The sequence below is a fragment of the Dendrobates tinctorius genome, unplaced genomic scaffold, assembly GCF_039654945.1.
Source record: "Dendrobates tinctorius isolate UK_male_01 unplaced genomic scaffold, ASM3965494v1 ptg000241l, whole genome shotgun sequence".
Taxonomy (NCBI): Eukaryota; Metazoa; Chordata; class Amphibia; order Anura; family Dendrobatidae; genus Dendrobates; species Dendrobates tinctorius.
In genome coordinates this window covers 16470040-16488630 of record NW_027361908.1, presented here as the reverse complement: position 1 = coordinate 16488630, position 18591 = coordinate 16470040, and the positions used below count along the sequence as shown (strand labels likewise).

Genomic DNA, 18591 nt, shown 5'->3' with positions numbered 1-18591 from the left:
CCGATACCTCATATGTGGTCATAAGCCACTGTTTGGGTGCACGGCAGGGCCCGGAAGGGAAGGAGCGCCATTTGACTTTTTGAATGGAAAATTAGCTCCAATAGTTATCGGACACCATGTCGCGTTTGGAGAGCCCCTGTGTGCCTAAACATTGGAGCTCCCCTACAAGTGATACCATTTTGGAAACTAGACCCCTTAAGGAACTTATCTAGATGTGTAGTGAGCACTTTGAACCCCCAAGTGCTTCACAAAAGTTTATAACATAGAGCAGTGAAAATAAAAAATCATTTTTTTTCCTCAAAAATGATTTTTTAGCACGCTATTTTTTATTTTCACAAGGGTAACAGGAGAAATTGGACCACAAAAAGTTGTTGTCCAGATTGTCCTGAGTACGCTGGTACCCCATATGTGGGGGGGGCCACTGTTTGGGTGCACGGCAGGGCGCAGAAGGGAATGAGCGCCATTTGACTTTTTGAAATGAAAATTAGCTCCAATCGTTAGCGGACACCATGTCGTGTTTGGAGAGCCCCAGTGTGCCTAAACTTTGGAGCTCCCCCACAAATGACCCCATTTTGGAAACTAGACCCCCTAAGGAACTTATCTAGATGCATAGTGAGCACTTTGAACCCCCAGGTGATTCACAGAAGTTTATAATGCAGAGCCATGAAAATAAAAAATCTTTTTTTTTCCTCAAAAAATGAATTTTTAGCTCGCAATTTTTTATTTTCACAAGGGTACTAGGATAAATTGGACCCCAAAAGTTGTTGTCCAGTTTATCCTGAGTACGCTGGTACCCCATATGTGGGGGGGAACCACTGTTTGGGCACACGTTGGGGCTCAGCAGGGAAGTAGTGACATTTTGAAATGCTGACTTTGATGGAATGGTCTGCGGGCGTCATGTTACATTTGCTGAGCCCCTGTGTGCCTAAACAGTAGAAACCCCCCACAAGTGACCCCATTTTGGAAACAAGACCCCCCAAGGAACTTATCTAGATGTGTGGTGAGCACCTTGAACCCCCAAGTGCTTCACAGAAGTTTATAACGCAGAGCCATGAAAATAAAAAATCATTTTTTTCCCTCAAAAAAATTTTTTAGCACGCAATTTTTTTTTTTTTTAACAAGGGTAACAGGATAAATTGGACCCCAAAAGTTGTTGTCCAGTTTGTCCTGAGTACGCTGATACCCCATATGTGGGGGATGACCACTGTATGGGCACACGTCAGGGCTCGAAAGGGAAGTAGTGACGTTTTGGTATGCAGACTTTGATGGAATGGTCTGCTGGCATCATGTTACATTTGCAGAGCCCTTGATGTACCTAAACTGTGGAAACCCCCGCCAAGTGACCCCATTTTGGAAACTAGACCCCATAAGGAACTTGCCTAGATGTGTGGTGAGCACCTTGAACCCCGAACTGCTTCACAGAAGATTGTAACGCAGAGCCATGAAAATAAAAAATCTTTTTTTTTCCTCAAAAAATGAATTTTTAGCACGCAATTTTTTATTTTCACAAGGGTAACAGGAGAAATTGGACCCCAAAAGTTGTTGTCCAGTATGTCTTGAGTACGCTGATACCCCATATGTGGGGAGGGACCACTGTTTGGGCACACGTCGGGGCTTGGAAGGGAAGTAGTGATGTTTTGAAATACCGACTTGATCGAATGGTGTGCGGGCATTATGTTACGTTTGCAGAGCCTCTGATGTGCCTAAACAGTGGAAACCCCCCACAAGTAACCCCATTTTGGAAACTAGACCCCCCACGGAACTTATCTAGATGTGTGGGGAGCACTTTGAACCCCCAAGTGCTTCACAGAAGTTTATAACGCAGAACCGTGAAAATAAAAAATCTTTTTTTTCCTCAAAAAATGATTTTTTAGCCCGCAATTTTTTTCTTCACAAGGGTAGCAGGATAAATTGGACCCCAAAAGCTGTTGTCCAGTTTGTCCTGAGTACGCTGGTACCCAATATGTGGGGAGGGACCATTGTTTGGGCACACGTCGGGGCTCGGAATGGAAGTAGTGACGTTTTGAAATGCAGACTTTGATGGAATAGTCTGCGGTCGTCATTACGTTTGCAGAGCCCCTGATGTGCCTAAACAGTGGAAACCCCCCACAAGTGACCCCATTTTGGAAACTAGACCTTCCAAGGAACTTATGTAGATGTATGGTGAGCACTTTCAACCCCCAAGTGCTTCACAGAAGTTTATAATGCAGAGACGTGAAAATGAAAAAACATTTTGTTTCCACAAAAATAATTTTTTAGCCCCCAATTTTTTTATTTTTCCAAGAGTAATAGGAGAAATTAGTCCCCAAAAGTTGTTGTGCAATTTTTCCTGAGTAAGCTGATACCTCATATGGGGGGGTAAACCACTGTTTGGGCACACGTCGGGGCTTGGAAGGGAGGGATCACCGTTTGACTTTTTGAATGCAAAATTGGCTGGAATCAATGGTTGCACCATGTCGCGTTTGGAGACCCCCTGATGTGCCTAAACAGTGGAAACCCCTCAATTCTAACTCCAACCCTAACCCCAACACACCCCTAACCACAGCCCTAACCCCAACACATCCCTAACCCTAATCTCAACCCTAACCATAAACCTAACCCCAACACACCCCTCACCCCAACACTAACCATAACACTAACCACAAGCCTAACCCTAATTCTAACCCTAACCCTAATTCCAACCTTAACCCTAATTCTAACCCTAATTCCAACCCTAACCCTCTTTCCAACCCTAACCCTCTTTCCAACCCTAACCCTAACCCTAACCCTCTTTCTAACCCTAATGGAAAAAAAAATAAAATTATTTTCTTTATTTTATTGGTTATGCCTACCTATGGGGGTGATAATCGGGGGGTTCATTTACTTTTTATTTCATTTTGATCACTGTGAGAGTGATCAAAATGAAATAATGGAATCTGCAGCCGGCAGATTCGGGCGGGCGCACTGCGCATGCGCCCGCCATTTTCTAAGATGGCAGCGCCCATGAACCGGACCCGCCGGACACCGGGAGCGACGGGGGGACTGAGAAGGTGCCGGGGGCGGTGAGAGTGGGTGAGGGGGGGATCGGAAGCTGGCGGGGAGCGGAGGGAATGGGAGGGAGGGCAGAAGATGACAGTGGCGGCAGATCGCCGCTGTCATTCAGTTGCGGGGGGGCGATCGCCGGTGGGGGGGGGTCGAATCGATGTCTCCAGCCATGTCCGATGCTACTGCAGCATCGGCCATGGCTGGATTGTAATATTTCATCAATTTTCATTGATGAAATATTACTATCGCTCTGATTGGCTGTTTCACTTTTAACAGCCAATCAGAGCGATCGTAGCCACGTGGGGGCGAAGCCACGCACCCTGGGGTGAATTACAAAGCCCTCTGTATCTGCGGGTCAGGTGACCTTTCATTGACCCCGGTCACCCGACCCGCAGGGGGGCTTTGAATTCATGACACAGGGTATGCGTCATAGGTCGGATTGGCACCGACTTTCATGACGCATACGCTGTGTCACAGGTCGGGAAGGGGTTAAAGTGTTGGACAATATTTTTGTAGGTTGTTTTTGGCAGATTGCAGACAGTGTCTTTCCATTTCTGTCCTTTTTAGTTAGCCGGGCCCCATCGTTTGCTCAGCCTATTTTCCTCCTTTGTTGGTATTTTCATCTTGTTTCACCGTCAATACATGTGGGGGGTTGTCTTTCCTTTGGGGTCTGCTCTGGGGCAGTTAGTTTTCCTCTTTTCCTGCTTTAGGCTTATGTAGTTCTCCGTTTGTGATGAGGCATCTAGGACCAACGTAGGAACGCTCCACGACTGCTGCTAGTTGTTGCGGTTAAGATCAGGGATCTGCAATCTGCATAGTTACCAACTTCTCTGTTTTTCTGAGACTTAGCTTGTTGTCTTGTTTTTCCTCCTTGGTTTCGCATTCATAACACTTATGTAACTCAGAACGGTTCAGAGGTAAAAAGAAACAAGGAGTACCACAGACCTTGTGACTGTATACCAGCAAGAATTACATGAGAATGGAAAGCCCCTACATCAATTAGAGCGGGGGCTGCATGGGCTCGTGCTCGTGGCACTTAGGGTTAAATGTATGATATTTAGGGATATTGTTAGGAATATGCTGACTCTTACCATTCTGTTTTACTGTAGATTGCCTTAAGTGTCTCATGAGGTATCCTCATGATTGTTCTGGTAAAGAGTTAATAGTCCCTGTTGTCATGTAACAGAAGCAAGTGATTGCCCTGGTTGGCTGGCTGGGCTGTCTGTCAGCTGTCATTTGGATTGGTTGGAAAAAGTGCGGGAAGGTGCTCCATTTACACCCCCTCCCTCAGTAATTTTCCTCAGTTGTCGTTGAAGAGAAAAGCAACTGTCACTATGGACACATTGGTGGATGAATTAGCAAACGTGTCGCAGGAGAGGGTGGCCTTGAATGGCTTCGTTCCTGCGGGTCCCCCTGTTGCTGCCATCCCCGTGGATACCCCAGAGCAATCAGGTCCAGCTATGTTTGAGGCAGTGGAAAATGAGCCGACGCTGAGGGAATGGCCGAGTAGGAGCCGAGCACCATTGAGGAGGCGTTCAAAGGTGATTTACTAACCTGACCCATCCCCTGTCAGGAGGACCCATGAAGGAAGGAGGATCACTGCCAACAGTCCGGAAGCGAGAAATCCTGAAATCTCATGGGATTTCCAGCTCTCGCGAGAAGGCCCAGTGAGTGATTCTCATCAGGTCCTGGCCGGGAAGTGGCGAACAAAGACAGCATCGGCGAGTGCTCCGGCGGAGGGAGCAGTGGATAACACCTCTGTCGGCGGTACTAGCACCAACCCCCCACCGCAGCCACCGCACCAGCAGAAGTCAATGTCAGGACCAGCTTACCGGGCTGACTGTATCAGCAGTCAGTGCTGCACCAGCCCAGGCCTTGGATTTCCATGACGGATCATCCAGCGAGGACAACAGGAGGTCACAAAGAGTGTGTCCCCAGGATCACAGGAACGCGACGTTCCTCCTCACACTGGATCTGGTGAAATGTTTTTCTCTGATATGCAGGGCTCAAATGTATGGGATGAAGGGAGGGTTTTTAGGTTTGACAACTTTTTGCACATCAGGCGCTATCTAGTAGCTTTGCCTACCCTGTGCCTAAGCTTCACCCTCCTACCGCAGTAGGGTCCTCTGGCATTTCTTAAACATTGTTAAAGGAAGAAATAGCAATGTCACCATTGGGATTTCACCTAACTGCTGCGGTCAAAGAGAAGATCTGGCATTTGGATATTTTCACTTTGCTCCCTAATTATAAGCCTGCGGCTCCAACTGACAAAAAGGATGATAGGTTTGATTCCGATGTGGACAGGAGAAAATCCTTCAAATCCTTCTACAATTGGATACAAGCATTTTCCATTTGCGCTGCTGTTTTAGGTGAGAAGGAGCCAAACTTTTGCTCCGGTTTATTTCAACATCAAGATATCATTTTACCGGTGTACCATAATTTTGGGAGTTCAGCTTGGCTGGCCTATGATGAGGCATTCCAGCAAAACATAGTAGTTCAGCCTACATTATGTTGGGGAGTCAAAGATGTCAGGCTTTGGATTAATTTAATGCTTCCCCAACATCATGTGACTCAGAGGTCGGCGTTGCAGCAACCGCTTAAAAAAGGAATTTGCTTCTCATTTAATGACGCCGGGTGTAAGTGGCCGAACACTTGCCTTTTTCACCAAGGATGTTTCTACTGTAGCGGGATACACCCGGTGTCCAAATGTTTTAAAAAACAGAACACTAGTGCACAGATGCCTGGTATCCGAGATGCTGTTGCAAAAGGAACGGACGCCAGAGACGCTAGCCGCAATGCGCCTCTGGCTTCACAGCTTCCCAGACAGGGCGAAAGCTTGCTTACTCACAGACATTTTTTCTGAAGGGTTTTTCATGCTGGAATTTCAGGGGCCAACCTGTCACTGCCACAACAACTTGGCGTCGGTGCATTGTAATGAATCAGTTGTGTACGTTTATATCCAGAAAGAGTTCTCTAGGCCGCATTGATGGCCCCTTTTGTTGCCCCACTTTATCACATTTCATGGTTTCTCCCTTAGGTGTAGTACCAAAGAAGGAGGCTGGCGCTTTTTGGATAATCCATCATTTGTTGCACCAGTCTAGGTATTCATTGAATGATGAGGTTTCTGCGGTTCAGGCGTCTGTTTCCTACACGTTGCTTGATGTAACCGTCGACATGTTGTGCACCCATAGCTGGAATTCTCTGATGGATAAAGCCATCATTAAGTCGGCTTATCAGATTTTACCGGTTTCCCCATCGGGGTTTAACTCTCTTAGTCTTTACTGCCAAGGGATGTTTTTCTTTAATAAATGCCTGCCTTTGGGCTTCATATTATCCCTGCTTCTATTTCGAGTCATTTGCTACATTTCTGCAATGGGTTATGGAATATACCATAAGGTCGGCTAGTATGTTACATTACCTGGACTACATTTTGTTTTTTGGTGTTTCCCTGACTGCTACAGTTTATTGGGCTTTCTGGAAATTGCTCTTGCGTTTGGCGTTCCTTTGGCCGCCGAAAAGACGGTGCGTCCCTGTCAAGTTATTGAATTCTTAGGAATCCTGATTCCGAAAACTTGGAATTGCAGTATTTGGCGGAGAAAGTGGACAAAATTATTATTGGCATCCAGTAGGCTATTGCCAGCAAAAAGGTTACCATTAAAATGTTGCAACCGCTCTTAGGTAGCCTCAATTTGGCCTTACGGATTATGCTGATCAGTAGGGTGTTTTGTAGGCGCTTGTATGACAGCATGAAGAGACTCTCGCCCCCTTTTGCTCATATAAGGGTTTCAAAGGCGATGAGAGCAGATTTGTTTATCTGGCTCTGATTTTTATGAGACTTTAATGGGATATGCTGTATACAAGACCCGTTTGTTTTCTCGTCGTCCTGCCTCTGGTTCGGTCAGCTTTGGGTGGCGGAGTTATTTCCGGTTCATACCAGGCAAAGATGCCTGGTATTGAACAAGGTTTTTGCGGTCTTAGTTGCCGTGACTCTTTGGGGTCCAAGTTTGTTTAATAAAAGAATAACCTTGTTGTCGTAAAGCCCAGGGCTAGTGGGTTCCATTAATATGCTGTCGTCAAAGTGTCCAGACATTGCAGAGTTATTAAGGCACTTGGTTCTGATCTGTTTGAATTTTAATATTTGGCTGAAGGCATCTTTGGGAAGTGAGAGGATTGTTTTGGCAGATTACGCCCCTCTGAGCACAGAACCGAAAGGCACTCCTTGCCTGGCATATCTGTGGCAAATATATTCGAGGTAGCCTATGAGTACATTCATTGGTCCCTGGCTCCTCTAACATGGGCTGCATATACAGCCGCATGGACAGAGTGGTTGTACTTTTATGCCTTGGAACCGGTTTCACCTCTGTCAGCTCAGGTTTCGATGACCCTACGTTTTTTGGAAGGACTGGTGGCCAAGGGGTACGGCCATTCCAGCATTTACAAAGTGGCATCTGGAGTATCGTTTTTTCTGAGGTTGCTTGGTGCTTTTCTATTTTACTTTTATTTCCATTTAAACAATTCTTAAAGGGTTTGAAGAAACAGCACTTCTGAGTGGACAGGAGACCTCTTTCTATCGACTTAATGTCCCGAATGTGGTCGGTTTTACATTTTGTTTGTTTTAATAAAGTTGAAGTTATTCTGTTTAAATCTTGTTTCTCTTTGGCATTTTTTGGAGTGTTCTGCATAGGGGAGTTGATTTGTTACAGCAGATATAGTCCTTCGGGGTTGACTGTCAAGAACGATGCTATAATGACAAATAAGGTGGTCATTAGGGTTCGCAGAATCATAACGGACCAGGTCGGGAAAGGTGTATCGGTACACCTAAAGTCTTTACCAGGATCGGAACTCTTCCCCCATGCTATTCTAACCAATTGGTTATTGGTTCGCCCCAGGATTGATGGCCCATTGTTTATCCATGAAAATGGGGTTCCATTGACTCGCTTCCAGTTCAATTCGGTATTACAATATTGCTTGGCTAAGCTGGGGTTGGAGTACTTTCACTTTTCCTCCCACTCGTTTCACATTGGCGCAGCGACGGAAGCGGATAGGATGGGTTTAGCAGAAAGCAAGATTAAGAGGATTGGGCTTCTGGGAGGGTTAAAACATACATTCGGCCTGATAGTATAATTCAACATTTGCTGTTTCATCTACAGGTAGAAAGTATGTCTGGATTGTGGGACATTCATTCGTCCACTGGACGAGGAAGAGGGCCCAAAGATGAAACTATATGGACAATCTTTGTTTCAATCACGATACCATTTGTATTTGGTTGTACAGGCGCAGAGGCATGAAATGGGAAGCTCTCTGCGTTACATTAAATAGTTTATCTCACCAGTTCCCCAACCCAGACTTGATTATTGTGCATTAGCTGGTAATGATCTTGGAAGAATATGCATGCTTGATTTGTTGTGGCAAGTGCGACAAGATTTAAAAGTCGCACACTCCATGTTTCCATATGCCACTATTGTCTTCTCCAAGATCGTGCCACTCTTGATATGGTCCTCTGCGAATCTGCAGTTTCTAGAATCTATTTGCAAAAGATTCAATAAAGCATTAGAACGTTTAATGTCAGTGGTGGGTGAGTTTTCCCGTAGACACATTGACCTAGGAGGTTTTATACTGGGGCTCTGTAGGCAATACGGGGTCCACTTAAGGCGCTATTGGGTTGGATATTTTCAATATGAGTCTGCAAACTGCGATTGAGAAATGGATGATGGGTTTGGGGGTGGTCACCCCGTATACGGTGTGTTCGGGTGGAGAAAGTTAATCATTTTAAAGTTGATCTTTGAGTTTATTGGTCTTTTTAAAGTGGACTGTAATGTCACATGTGACTGGATACACCGCCTCCAGCAGGGCGAATTTCTATAACACCCGTGAACCTGGATACACCGCCTCCAGCAGGGCGAATTTAAACAGAGTTAAGGGAAACCATTACAATGGAGGGCCCTGCAATAGGGAACGGGGACAAGGAGACCTCCTGCACTCCCCTGAGTCAGTGTCCCTACACTCCTGACGATCCCTAGGCAGGTTCCGCAGCTGGCGAAGAGCTGGATACCTCAAATCCCTAGCTCGCCCTGCACCTATCCCTTTCTAGTGAATTGGACGGTGCTGAAACTAATCCCACCACTGCACTAATAAAACACACACAAGGAAAGTAACAAACAGGGAAAAACACCACTTAGCTTTGCTCTGTTGCTATTGCTCCCAACAACAGAGTACGACACCAAAGGTCAGCTTCACCCCTGAAGCTCGACAACTGAATTTAGCTTCCGCCTGAAGCTATTACACCAGAGCTCCCCTGAGCTGCCAGGAACTCCTCTCTGTAGTTCCTTCCTTCACCAGACTTGGTTGGATATGAGCAATATCACCAACAGTGTGTGAGACCATCTGCAACTCCTTTTTGGGTAGGAGCTAGGGAATCACACCTGCTTCATAATCACGTGCAATAACACTAGCGGCCACCGGGGGCAACTAAACTAAAGTAACCAGAGTGCAATGACACTAACGGCCACCAGGGGCAAAACTAGAACTAAAACAACCACAGTGTAATGACCCTAATGGCCACCGGAGGTAAAACTAACTTTAAGCCAACAGCTTAAAGGAAAAAAAAAGGTTACTTGTGCAAAATCTGTCATAATCCAACCTGGATCATGACATGGACTTTGAAAATTATGTTACCGGTATTTATTAAATAATTTATTATATAAATTGGATTCATTATATAAGTAACCCTATTAAAAGCCTCTCGGTCATTTCATGCCAGCCTTGGTCTCGTGTATTTTTAATCGCCTGTTTAGTAAGTGGATTAATAGGGCCTACGATCCCATGAACATCAAACTATTAAAAGAAGCTGTGGCCTATAGAGTATCCAAGGTTCGGACACGACTGAACATAGTACTCAGAAGCTGCAATAATACATTTACATTGATAAGCTGAAGGCAGGATCTTCTCTCCTTCTGTACCAGTTTGTGACTTTAGTCTTGTTTATTACCCTTGTTGACTACCTACTACATAATTATTTTAGGCATTGCTGTGTATTTGTAAAATCCTGGAATTGCCGCTTTCACCACATATCTTTATGTTACTGTAGACTCCTTCAATGCTTGGCACAAGCTTCTAAGAAGTAAACATTTTGCTATTCATGTACTGAGCATCTCTTATCACAGCCATTTACACAACTATTTTAACTGGTCATGTATGCTCACAATATATCGTACTTTATTAGGTTTGTTACATCGTTATAAAAATGGTTATTTAGAAAAATGTAAAAAAATTATAGGGGCAGGACAACTTAACCCCATTTTCTTCAGAGTAACCTGTCATAGCACATGAAATATTTATTTATTTTGACACTCGGCACCTTGCACACATCCTTTCACCTACAGTGATTAGTGTACTGAACAGACCACATTCCAACAAGTGTTCCAGACCTGTTGACTTCTAGGAGTAAAATGTCTGAGGTCACTTCTGAATCTATACCTCAAGCCAGTAAACTCTTTCAACTTTGTGCCATGTATTAATAACTACACCAAAAGCAATGTTTCATTCCATACATATTGTGCCGAGAACATAGAGCAAGGGTCAGGAACCTGTTGCACTCCAGCTGTTGTGAAACGAGAGCTATTAGCGTATGCCGAGTGTGGTAGTTTCAAAAAAAGCTGGCTAGACACATTGATGACTGCAGATATAGTGCTATACCACAAAGAAAATGTAAAACAGCGCCATAATACCAACAGTGTCCCTGCAAAAGTACCAGACCTTACTAAAGATTATGAAAGCCCATAAACAAAATATTTCAAAATGGAATTATTTCTTCTGGATAAATAATCTATTTAGATAAATAATCTGATTGAATAAGCTAGCACTGATAATGATAGCACAAACATAGTAGTCTGTAAATTACCATGAAGTAAACAAATATTGGTACCATGCAGTATCAAATGGTTGAAATTAGGAGCTGGATCAGAAAGCGCAACTCATTAGCTTATGCCTTTATGTTTATGAACATGTTACACTTTAGGGTTTACTGACACTAGCGTATAAATGGGATGACTAGGAACAATGTTATTCAAAGAGGCAGTGTAGATCTGCATATTTTTTCTCAGTTGTTTTCGGCGTGATTAAAAAGAAAAAAAAAAAAAAAAAAAAACACAGCAAGCACAGTACCAGAAAATATATAAACAAATCACAGCATCCCATACGAACCATCATTAGGACATCCGATTTTTATGGATACATTCCAATTCTGTAACATGAAACTGTAAACGGTCGTGTAATGGATTAATAGCTGCTGAGAAAAAAAAAAAAAAAAAATCGGACAGCACATGGACTGCAAGCAGATGACAAGTGAGAAAAAAAATTGGCCCATTCTACTGGATGAAAATAGGACAGATCTTTAATATGCTAGTTTGAGCAGTGGCGGATTAGACAGGGACAATTTTTCCCGTATGTACAGCACAATGCATAACATAGCGCTATGTAAAATAGAGCAGGGGTGGGATATAAATTTTCTCAAGAGGTCACATGAGAGATCGTGACTATTGTGGGGGCTGAACCAATAGGCTGAAATTAATTCTGATAAACATATAATTTGTTTTACAATAATTACATGACTTAATATCATTATGCATACAGTTAAGTATGCTAATATCCCACCAGAGTAGCTCTGAGGGGGCCCACCCAGAGCTATGCTACTGTATTGGCGTGCACATTGCCCCCATACAGTTACATTCTGAAGCAGAGCAGGGAGAATCAACCTTCCTGCTCTGACACTCGGCCACTATGGGGCTCCTGAGCAGGTGGGGGGGCGCAGTACCAGCCCATCATCGTAGGTTCAACTGTATCGGCTAGATGCTGATACAGCTGACCACATTGATGAGAGAAGAAGCATTATGCTCCCTCTCCCATCATCCCTCTGTCAACGTCTGCAGGGACACTGACAACGGGCGCGATGATGTCACTACCCGATGCCCACTGTCAGGAGATGAGCGGGAGCTCAGAGTAGCGGAGGAACCAGGAGGAAGATAGGCGAGAATTGGATTTATTTTTTTTTTTATGAAGGTGCATACTATAGAGGCCTGAGGGGGTGCATTATAATACAGAGTCTGCCTATGGGGGTGCATTATATTAGAGTCTGCCTATGGGGGGCTGCCTTATATTGGAGTCTGCCTGGGGGTGCATTATATTACTGTCTGCCTATAGGGGACTGCCTTATATTGTAGTCTGCCTGGGGGTGCATTATATTACCGTCCGCCCATGGGGGGGCTGCCTTATATTAGAATCTGCCTGGGGGTGCATAATATTACAGTCTGCCTATGGGGGGCTGCATTATATTAGAGTCTGCCTGGGGGTGCATAAATATTAAAGTATATATATATATATATATATATATTGTAGTCTGCCTGGGGGTGCATTATATTACTGTTTGCCTATGGGGAGGCTGCATTATATTAGAGTCTGCCTGAGAGTGAATTATATTACAGTCTGCCTATGGGGTGCTGCATTATATTAGAGTCTGCCTATGGGGGGGGCTGCCTTATATTAGAATCTGCCTGGGGGTGCAAAATATTACAGTCTGCCTATGAGGGGCTGCATTATATTAGAGTCTGCCTATGGAGGGCTGCCTTATATTAGAATCTGCCTGGAGGTGCATAAATATTAAATTCTGCCTATGGGGGGCTGCCTTATATTACAGTCTGCCTGGGGGGGGGCTTCATTCTATTAGTCTGCCTATGGGAGGCTGCATTACACTATATAGAGTCTACCTATTGGGGGTGCATTATACTATATAGAGTTTGCCTATGGGGGCTGCATTATACTATATTGAGGACTATCAGGTGCATTATACTATATGGAGGCTATCTAGGGGGCCATAATACAGTATGGAGATTACAGTGAGGGGGCCATCATACAGTGTTGGAGCCAAACAGTTTTGGGATATTAAGGGTTCAGTATATATACAGTGAGGGGGCATTATACTCTGTATAGGGGGGAGACTCTGGACATTATTAAATGCAAAGTGGGCACTTATTGTTATAGGGGAACTCAGGTTACTGTGACTGTCAGGGCACACAGGGCAATATTACTTTCTTGGGGACAAAATGTGGACAATGTTTTATATGGTACTTGCACCTGGCATTACCATATTCTAGGGTTGCTTTAGAATTTAAAGGGCACACAGTACCATACAGTAGGTGCAGTAATAGGGACACATACGGCAAAGGCCCCACTTTGCCTAAAACCGGCCATGATTGTAGGCATTGTGTAGCTGAGATTTGCTGAACTGTCACCCACAATGATGCTATTGTAATAAACAGTGTATTATATACCCTAGAGATCCATATCGAAAATTTACAGCATATCCGCCTCGTGTAAACAAACAGTTAAACTAACAGAAATCCTTTTAATTCCATTGGCAAACAAAAAATAAAGCAAACAATACATTGCAAACAACATAGCAAAATTGTATTTGCTTGTAAACGTTCACTTACCATTCTGTAAACGGAGGGTTGGAGTGATCCATAATTTTAGTCCATGGCTTAAACCATGCAATATCTTCAGCCGCCCTTCCCCATACTTTTCCAGGGTCGTGCACTGAAGCCCTGAACACCTGATCATAGTCTTCCGGATGGGCTGAGGAGTAGGATCTGCTGCTGAGGTGTTTGTAGTGTGGGACAGAGCAGGCTGCCTGTGTCCTGAGCCAGGCACTAAGGAGGGAACAATCCTTCTGCCAGCAGATTTGCCCCTTAAGGCCTCTCACTTTTGATGTGTGCAAGCCTTGTATGCTGAGTGCTTTGTTTCTCAGTCCACACTGCTTGAGAACATGTTTTGAGACCCATTTTATACAAAAGTACATTTTCTTAAGTTGCAGCAGACGTTTCTGGCAAGAGATGTTTGTGCTTAGTGAGAGGGCAGGGAAAGTTGGAAATCCAGCACTGGATGCTCACTGGCTACAGACAGGTTGTGCACTCAAGTCTACAGCCTGAGATGAGGCTTCTTGGATTCCTGAACAGGTTTTCCAGAGAAGTGCGAATCCTGGGAACTAAACATTGCACAATGTTAGATTTGGTTACTAGCAAAGAAACTAATGACTGAACTAGTTGTTCATTGACTGATTGCACAACCTTTTCCTTTATTTTATATGGGGCTGCAAAACACTCAGATCATAAGCCATGGTATAGATATGGTTCTTAGTACATACACATGTGCAGTACTGTCAGTGACCGACTACTTCATCCTAAATGTGAGAGGGAGTGCTATCGAAAGTCCTTCCTTCCTTCTGCAGTTAGGTTGTATAACCAGCACTGTCCAAAACGGAGACCGACCCAAACAGTGAACTGATAGATCCAAAGTTGTGACAGTCCGGTTACATTTTTTTTTTTTTTTCGTATATGTACCTACCTACTGTCAATGTACTGCCTTTATGCATCTGTATCTGTACTTGTTCCTGCCTTGCTGCTGTAATGCTCTGAATTTCCCCATGGTGGGACGATTAAAGGATTATCTTATGTAGTAAATATACCAATGTGTGACGGTAACCTAAGAAGTAAATTATTAGGTTTTGTGCCAAATTTACAAAATGTATTATGATGTTTGTTAAATTTCGTTAATCTGTGATGAAAAAAAAAATTTCAGTCGAGAACAGCTAATCTACTTTTTACATTTCATAAAAGTCACATCTCTAAGTTTGTGACTTTCTTGCAGATTGTTAAGGAAAGCTAATGATTATACTGTCCGCTCTGCTGTTGTGCGATATTTGGGCCCAACTAGCAGCATAACTGGTGATGGGAGCATGGGTGTTGGGGATTCATCAGTCTCCCATGATGGAATGATACCCTTCCGTTTGGAATCTGGATCATCTTGTAATATCCTTCACATTGAATAATCCCAAGAAGATAGAGCCATAATAGAGGGTGGTAAAGAGCATGGACTACGCAACAATCGTCACCAATAGGAATTAGTCATGAGTGACCGTGCTTAGATAAGGTGCTATCTGAGCATGCTCGTGTGCTAATCGAATGTCTTCGGGGTGCTTGAAAAATATGTTTGAGTCCCCGCAGCTGCTTGTCTCGCGGCTGTTGGACAGCTGCAACACGGGAAGGTTTGCCTAACAAAAGGGCAATCTATGCATGTGTTGTCGCTGCTGAACGGCCGAAAGACATGCAGCTGTTGGGCCGCAAACATATTTTTCGAGCACCCCGAAGACACTCGATTAGCAGACGAGCATGTTTAGTTAACACTTTATCTGAGCACATTCCCTCATCAGTAATGGAAATCCATTGTAAGAAAAAAAAACAGTATTCCACTTGGTATACTTATTTTTTTTTTTTTTGCTGAATACCACTACAAGGAATCGTGATGCCTGATGCTCTTTACCATACAACCCAAATGGAATGAAAGAAACTACAACAAAAGAAGTATTGAGGGGATATGCACAGGTTTTTCCAGGTTCTTCCTCTGGCCCCATGTTTTACAATACAGGTCAATGGGATGGCTTACAAACCTGCCGGTGGCCAAAAAGCACTCGGGAGACAACCAAAAAAACTGCAAGAAAAGACAATCAGGAAAAATCCAATGGGGTTTCCTGAAGCATCTTCTTCATACAAACTTTGTGCATTCCTGCAGGTATAAGATGTCATATGCGCATTCCCTGGAAGGCCCTGGTCTGGCACAGGACAACTGAATTGGTAACTAAAGCCTATGATGCATAATTATGTTATATGTGAAAACATAAGACATAATGCAGAATATACTGTTACATAGGACTGACTACTCAGCAGAGTGTGAACATGTAACAGAAGATGTCCACTTACTAAATGGTACATTATAACATTGCCATAAAGAACATGGCCGAGAAGAAAACATCTCTGCTCCAAACTACTGTGATATTCAAGAAAACAATGAACTGAAAGACACCTACCAGAGAGCAGCTGGCCAGAGAGTTGGAGCTTTTCTTTGGTTGTTCCTCCTCCTTATACAGTTGTCAGGGGGAGTGGTGGAGATGAGGAGAGGCAGGATAGGAAGTTTAACTTGTGCAAACACTAGGAACTTTGTGTCCTACCATGTCATGTTATCCAGCTGCAGGACATTGGGAAAGGAAAGAGTTAATCTAGCACTGCATTGACAGATTCTTCAAGATCCCTTGGGCTGTTTTGAAAGTTGTGTGCAGAATCTTTTCACACTGGGAGAATCTCTCTTTGCAATCACATATTTGTTTTGTATCAATAACATATTGTAAAGTGCAATGTTTGCATTTCACATGTTTAAAGTCTCCACTTCAGATGGAATGATTTCTAGTGAATTTCTACCACCAGCACGCAGCGGAAGGCTGGAGCCACTACATGCGTTCATTGTTCAATCAATAGTGTTTGTAGTGTGTGGCGTTAGAAACAGTATCAAGCAAATAAGGGTTTTAAAAATTATCTTTTTCTAGTCTGTTTGTTTTACATATTACTACTTATTTTAATTAACCCTTTCACTCCCCGGGCCATTCTACGTTTTTTTTTTCATTTTTGTTTTTCGCTCCCCTTCTTCCCAGAGCCATAGCTTTTCTATTTTTCAGTCAGTACGACAGTATGAGCGCTTGTTTTTTTGCAGGACAAGTTGTACTTTTGAATGACACCATTGATTTTATCATATAATGTTCTGGAAAATGGGTAAAAAAAAATTCCAAGTGCGATGAAACTGCAACGAAAATGCAATTCCACAATTGTTTTTTTTTCTTTTTTACTATATTCCCTAAATGCTAAAATTGACCTATTATGATTCTCCGGGTCATTACGAGCTTGCAGATACCAGACATGTATACAGGGCTGGACTGGCCATCAGGCATTTCTGGCAAATGCCAGAAGGGCCGATCCCTGTAGTGGGCTTCTCAGTCACCTCCACTCCCTCTTCAGCAGCATGCACGTCAGGCAGCATTAGCTTCCCTTGTGCACACAAACACACTGCACAGCTGCTGTTCTGTGATGCCCTTTGTCCCTTCTGATTTCAGTTGTGTAGCTCGTTCCTGTACACAAGCAGGAGTGAGCTGGGCTGGGGGGCAAATGCCCCCAAGGCCAGTGCCCCTCCAGCAGCTTTATGCCACCCGGCAGGCATTTTACCTTAGAGTTGCACAAATGACATCTCAGTGTCGCAGACACACACTGCACGATGTGATCATGTGAGGGTGCGTATACTATGTCTGCTGATCTCATGTCACCTGCAAGCTGGCCAGGCTGACATGAGCTTCTGAGATTAGGTGAGCAGAGCAGGGGACCAGTGGGTAGGAGGTCTCTGACAGGGTCGGATCTTGTCTTCCCATGGTATATGCAGTTGCACTGAGGCAGGGTGAGATGATTTATTGCCCTGCTTGAACCTTCACAGTGACTCAGATCAAGTCGCGGTGTCAGTGGGGTCATCAGCTCCAGCGTTACCCAATCTATGTGTAAGTTCGACCACAGGCAGCTGCATACAGGATCATACGCTGACCGCCCCAGAGTCTGGTCCCAAGACATCATACACTACACATAATATATAGTGTCATATATTATATTATGTATGTCTTGTAGCCACGTCCAGGAGTGATCAGTCAGTACATACAGTATATCATCAGTATATCATTGTATATACAGTGCATGTAGTACATACAGTGTACAGGAGAATATGTCACTGATATATCCCATACTATGTGTACAGACATCTGATATTATATGATAATATGTGATGATGAGTGTTGATCAAATAACTTTGGATAAGTCCTTATCCGAATACTTATAACGCTTACCGAATAACTGCATCGGTAACCCGGTACATGGAGCGCTCCCGATAATCAGCTGTTCGGCACCACAGCTGCATGTGTCTCGGCTGTGTGACAGCCACAACACATGTTTGTTGGGCTCTCCATGCATATTTTGTGACTGTCGCACAACCATATCATCCTGTATATAACATACAATGTCTGTGTAGTGACCAGCAGATTCTCAGGATGCAGTGACGAGACATGAGACAGGGTATAACTTCTATAATCAACTTTTATAAATTGGAGCCCCTAGGGCTATGCTGAACAGGCAGAAAGGGGTAAACACAAATCTGTCCTCGCAGGGACACAATAAAATAAACAATACTTTGCTAAGGAAACTGTGAGTACCCCGGCTAGTCCGGGTGTAGAAAGCTGAAACGTTACCAAACTATAGTACTTATTGCTATAGTGCACTTATACGTCCTTGAGTCACTCGGGATCGCAGATGCGGCCGCTTAGAGATCGTTGATGCGGCTGTCTTGACGCCTCGATATCCCGGGAAGATTTGGGCTCGACAGGCCCTGAAGAAACGATGACGGTGGGGCGCAGCAGGCCCTGAAGAAATTATGTCGGTGGGGCGCAACAGGCCCTGAAGAAATGATGCCGGTGGGGCGCAGCAGGCCCTGAAGAAACGATGTCGGTGGGGTGCGGTAATGACGCAGTTCCCCAAATGACCAGTAGTTGTCCTCTGGTAAGGGTCCCTCCACAGCCGGGAAATGGGCCTCTAATGTCACCTAGGACGAGGCAGTGTCCCCTGAGGCCGGTGATGACAGGGTCGCCGCGGTGGGAGA

The 18591-nt window shown here is 44.2% G+C and overlaps 1 protein-coding gene across 1 annotated transcript in view; it reads right to left on the bottom strand.

Annotated features, from left to right (window-relative positions):
• Nucleotides 1-16076, bottom strand: part of ACSS3 (acyl-CoA synthetase short chain family member 3) — a 155974-nt gene extending 139898 nt beyond the window's left edge. The window contains exons 1-2 of the mRNA XM_073556975.1: nt 15941-16076; nt 13512-14062 (exon numbers count right to left, since the gene is read on the bottom strand). Coding sequence (XP_073413076.1) covers nt 13512-13876 — 365 coding nt within the window. The 5' untranslated portion in view covers nt 13877-14062; nt 15941-16076. The remainder of the gene's footprint in view (nt 1-13511; nt 14063-15940) is intronic.
• Between the last annotated feature and the right edge of the window lie 2515 nt (nt 16077-18591).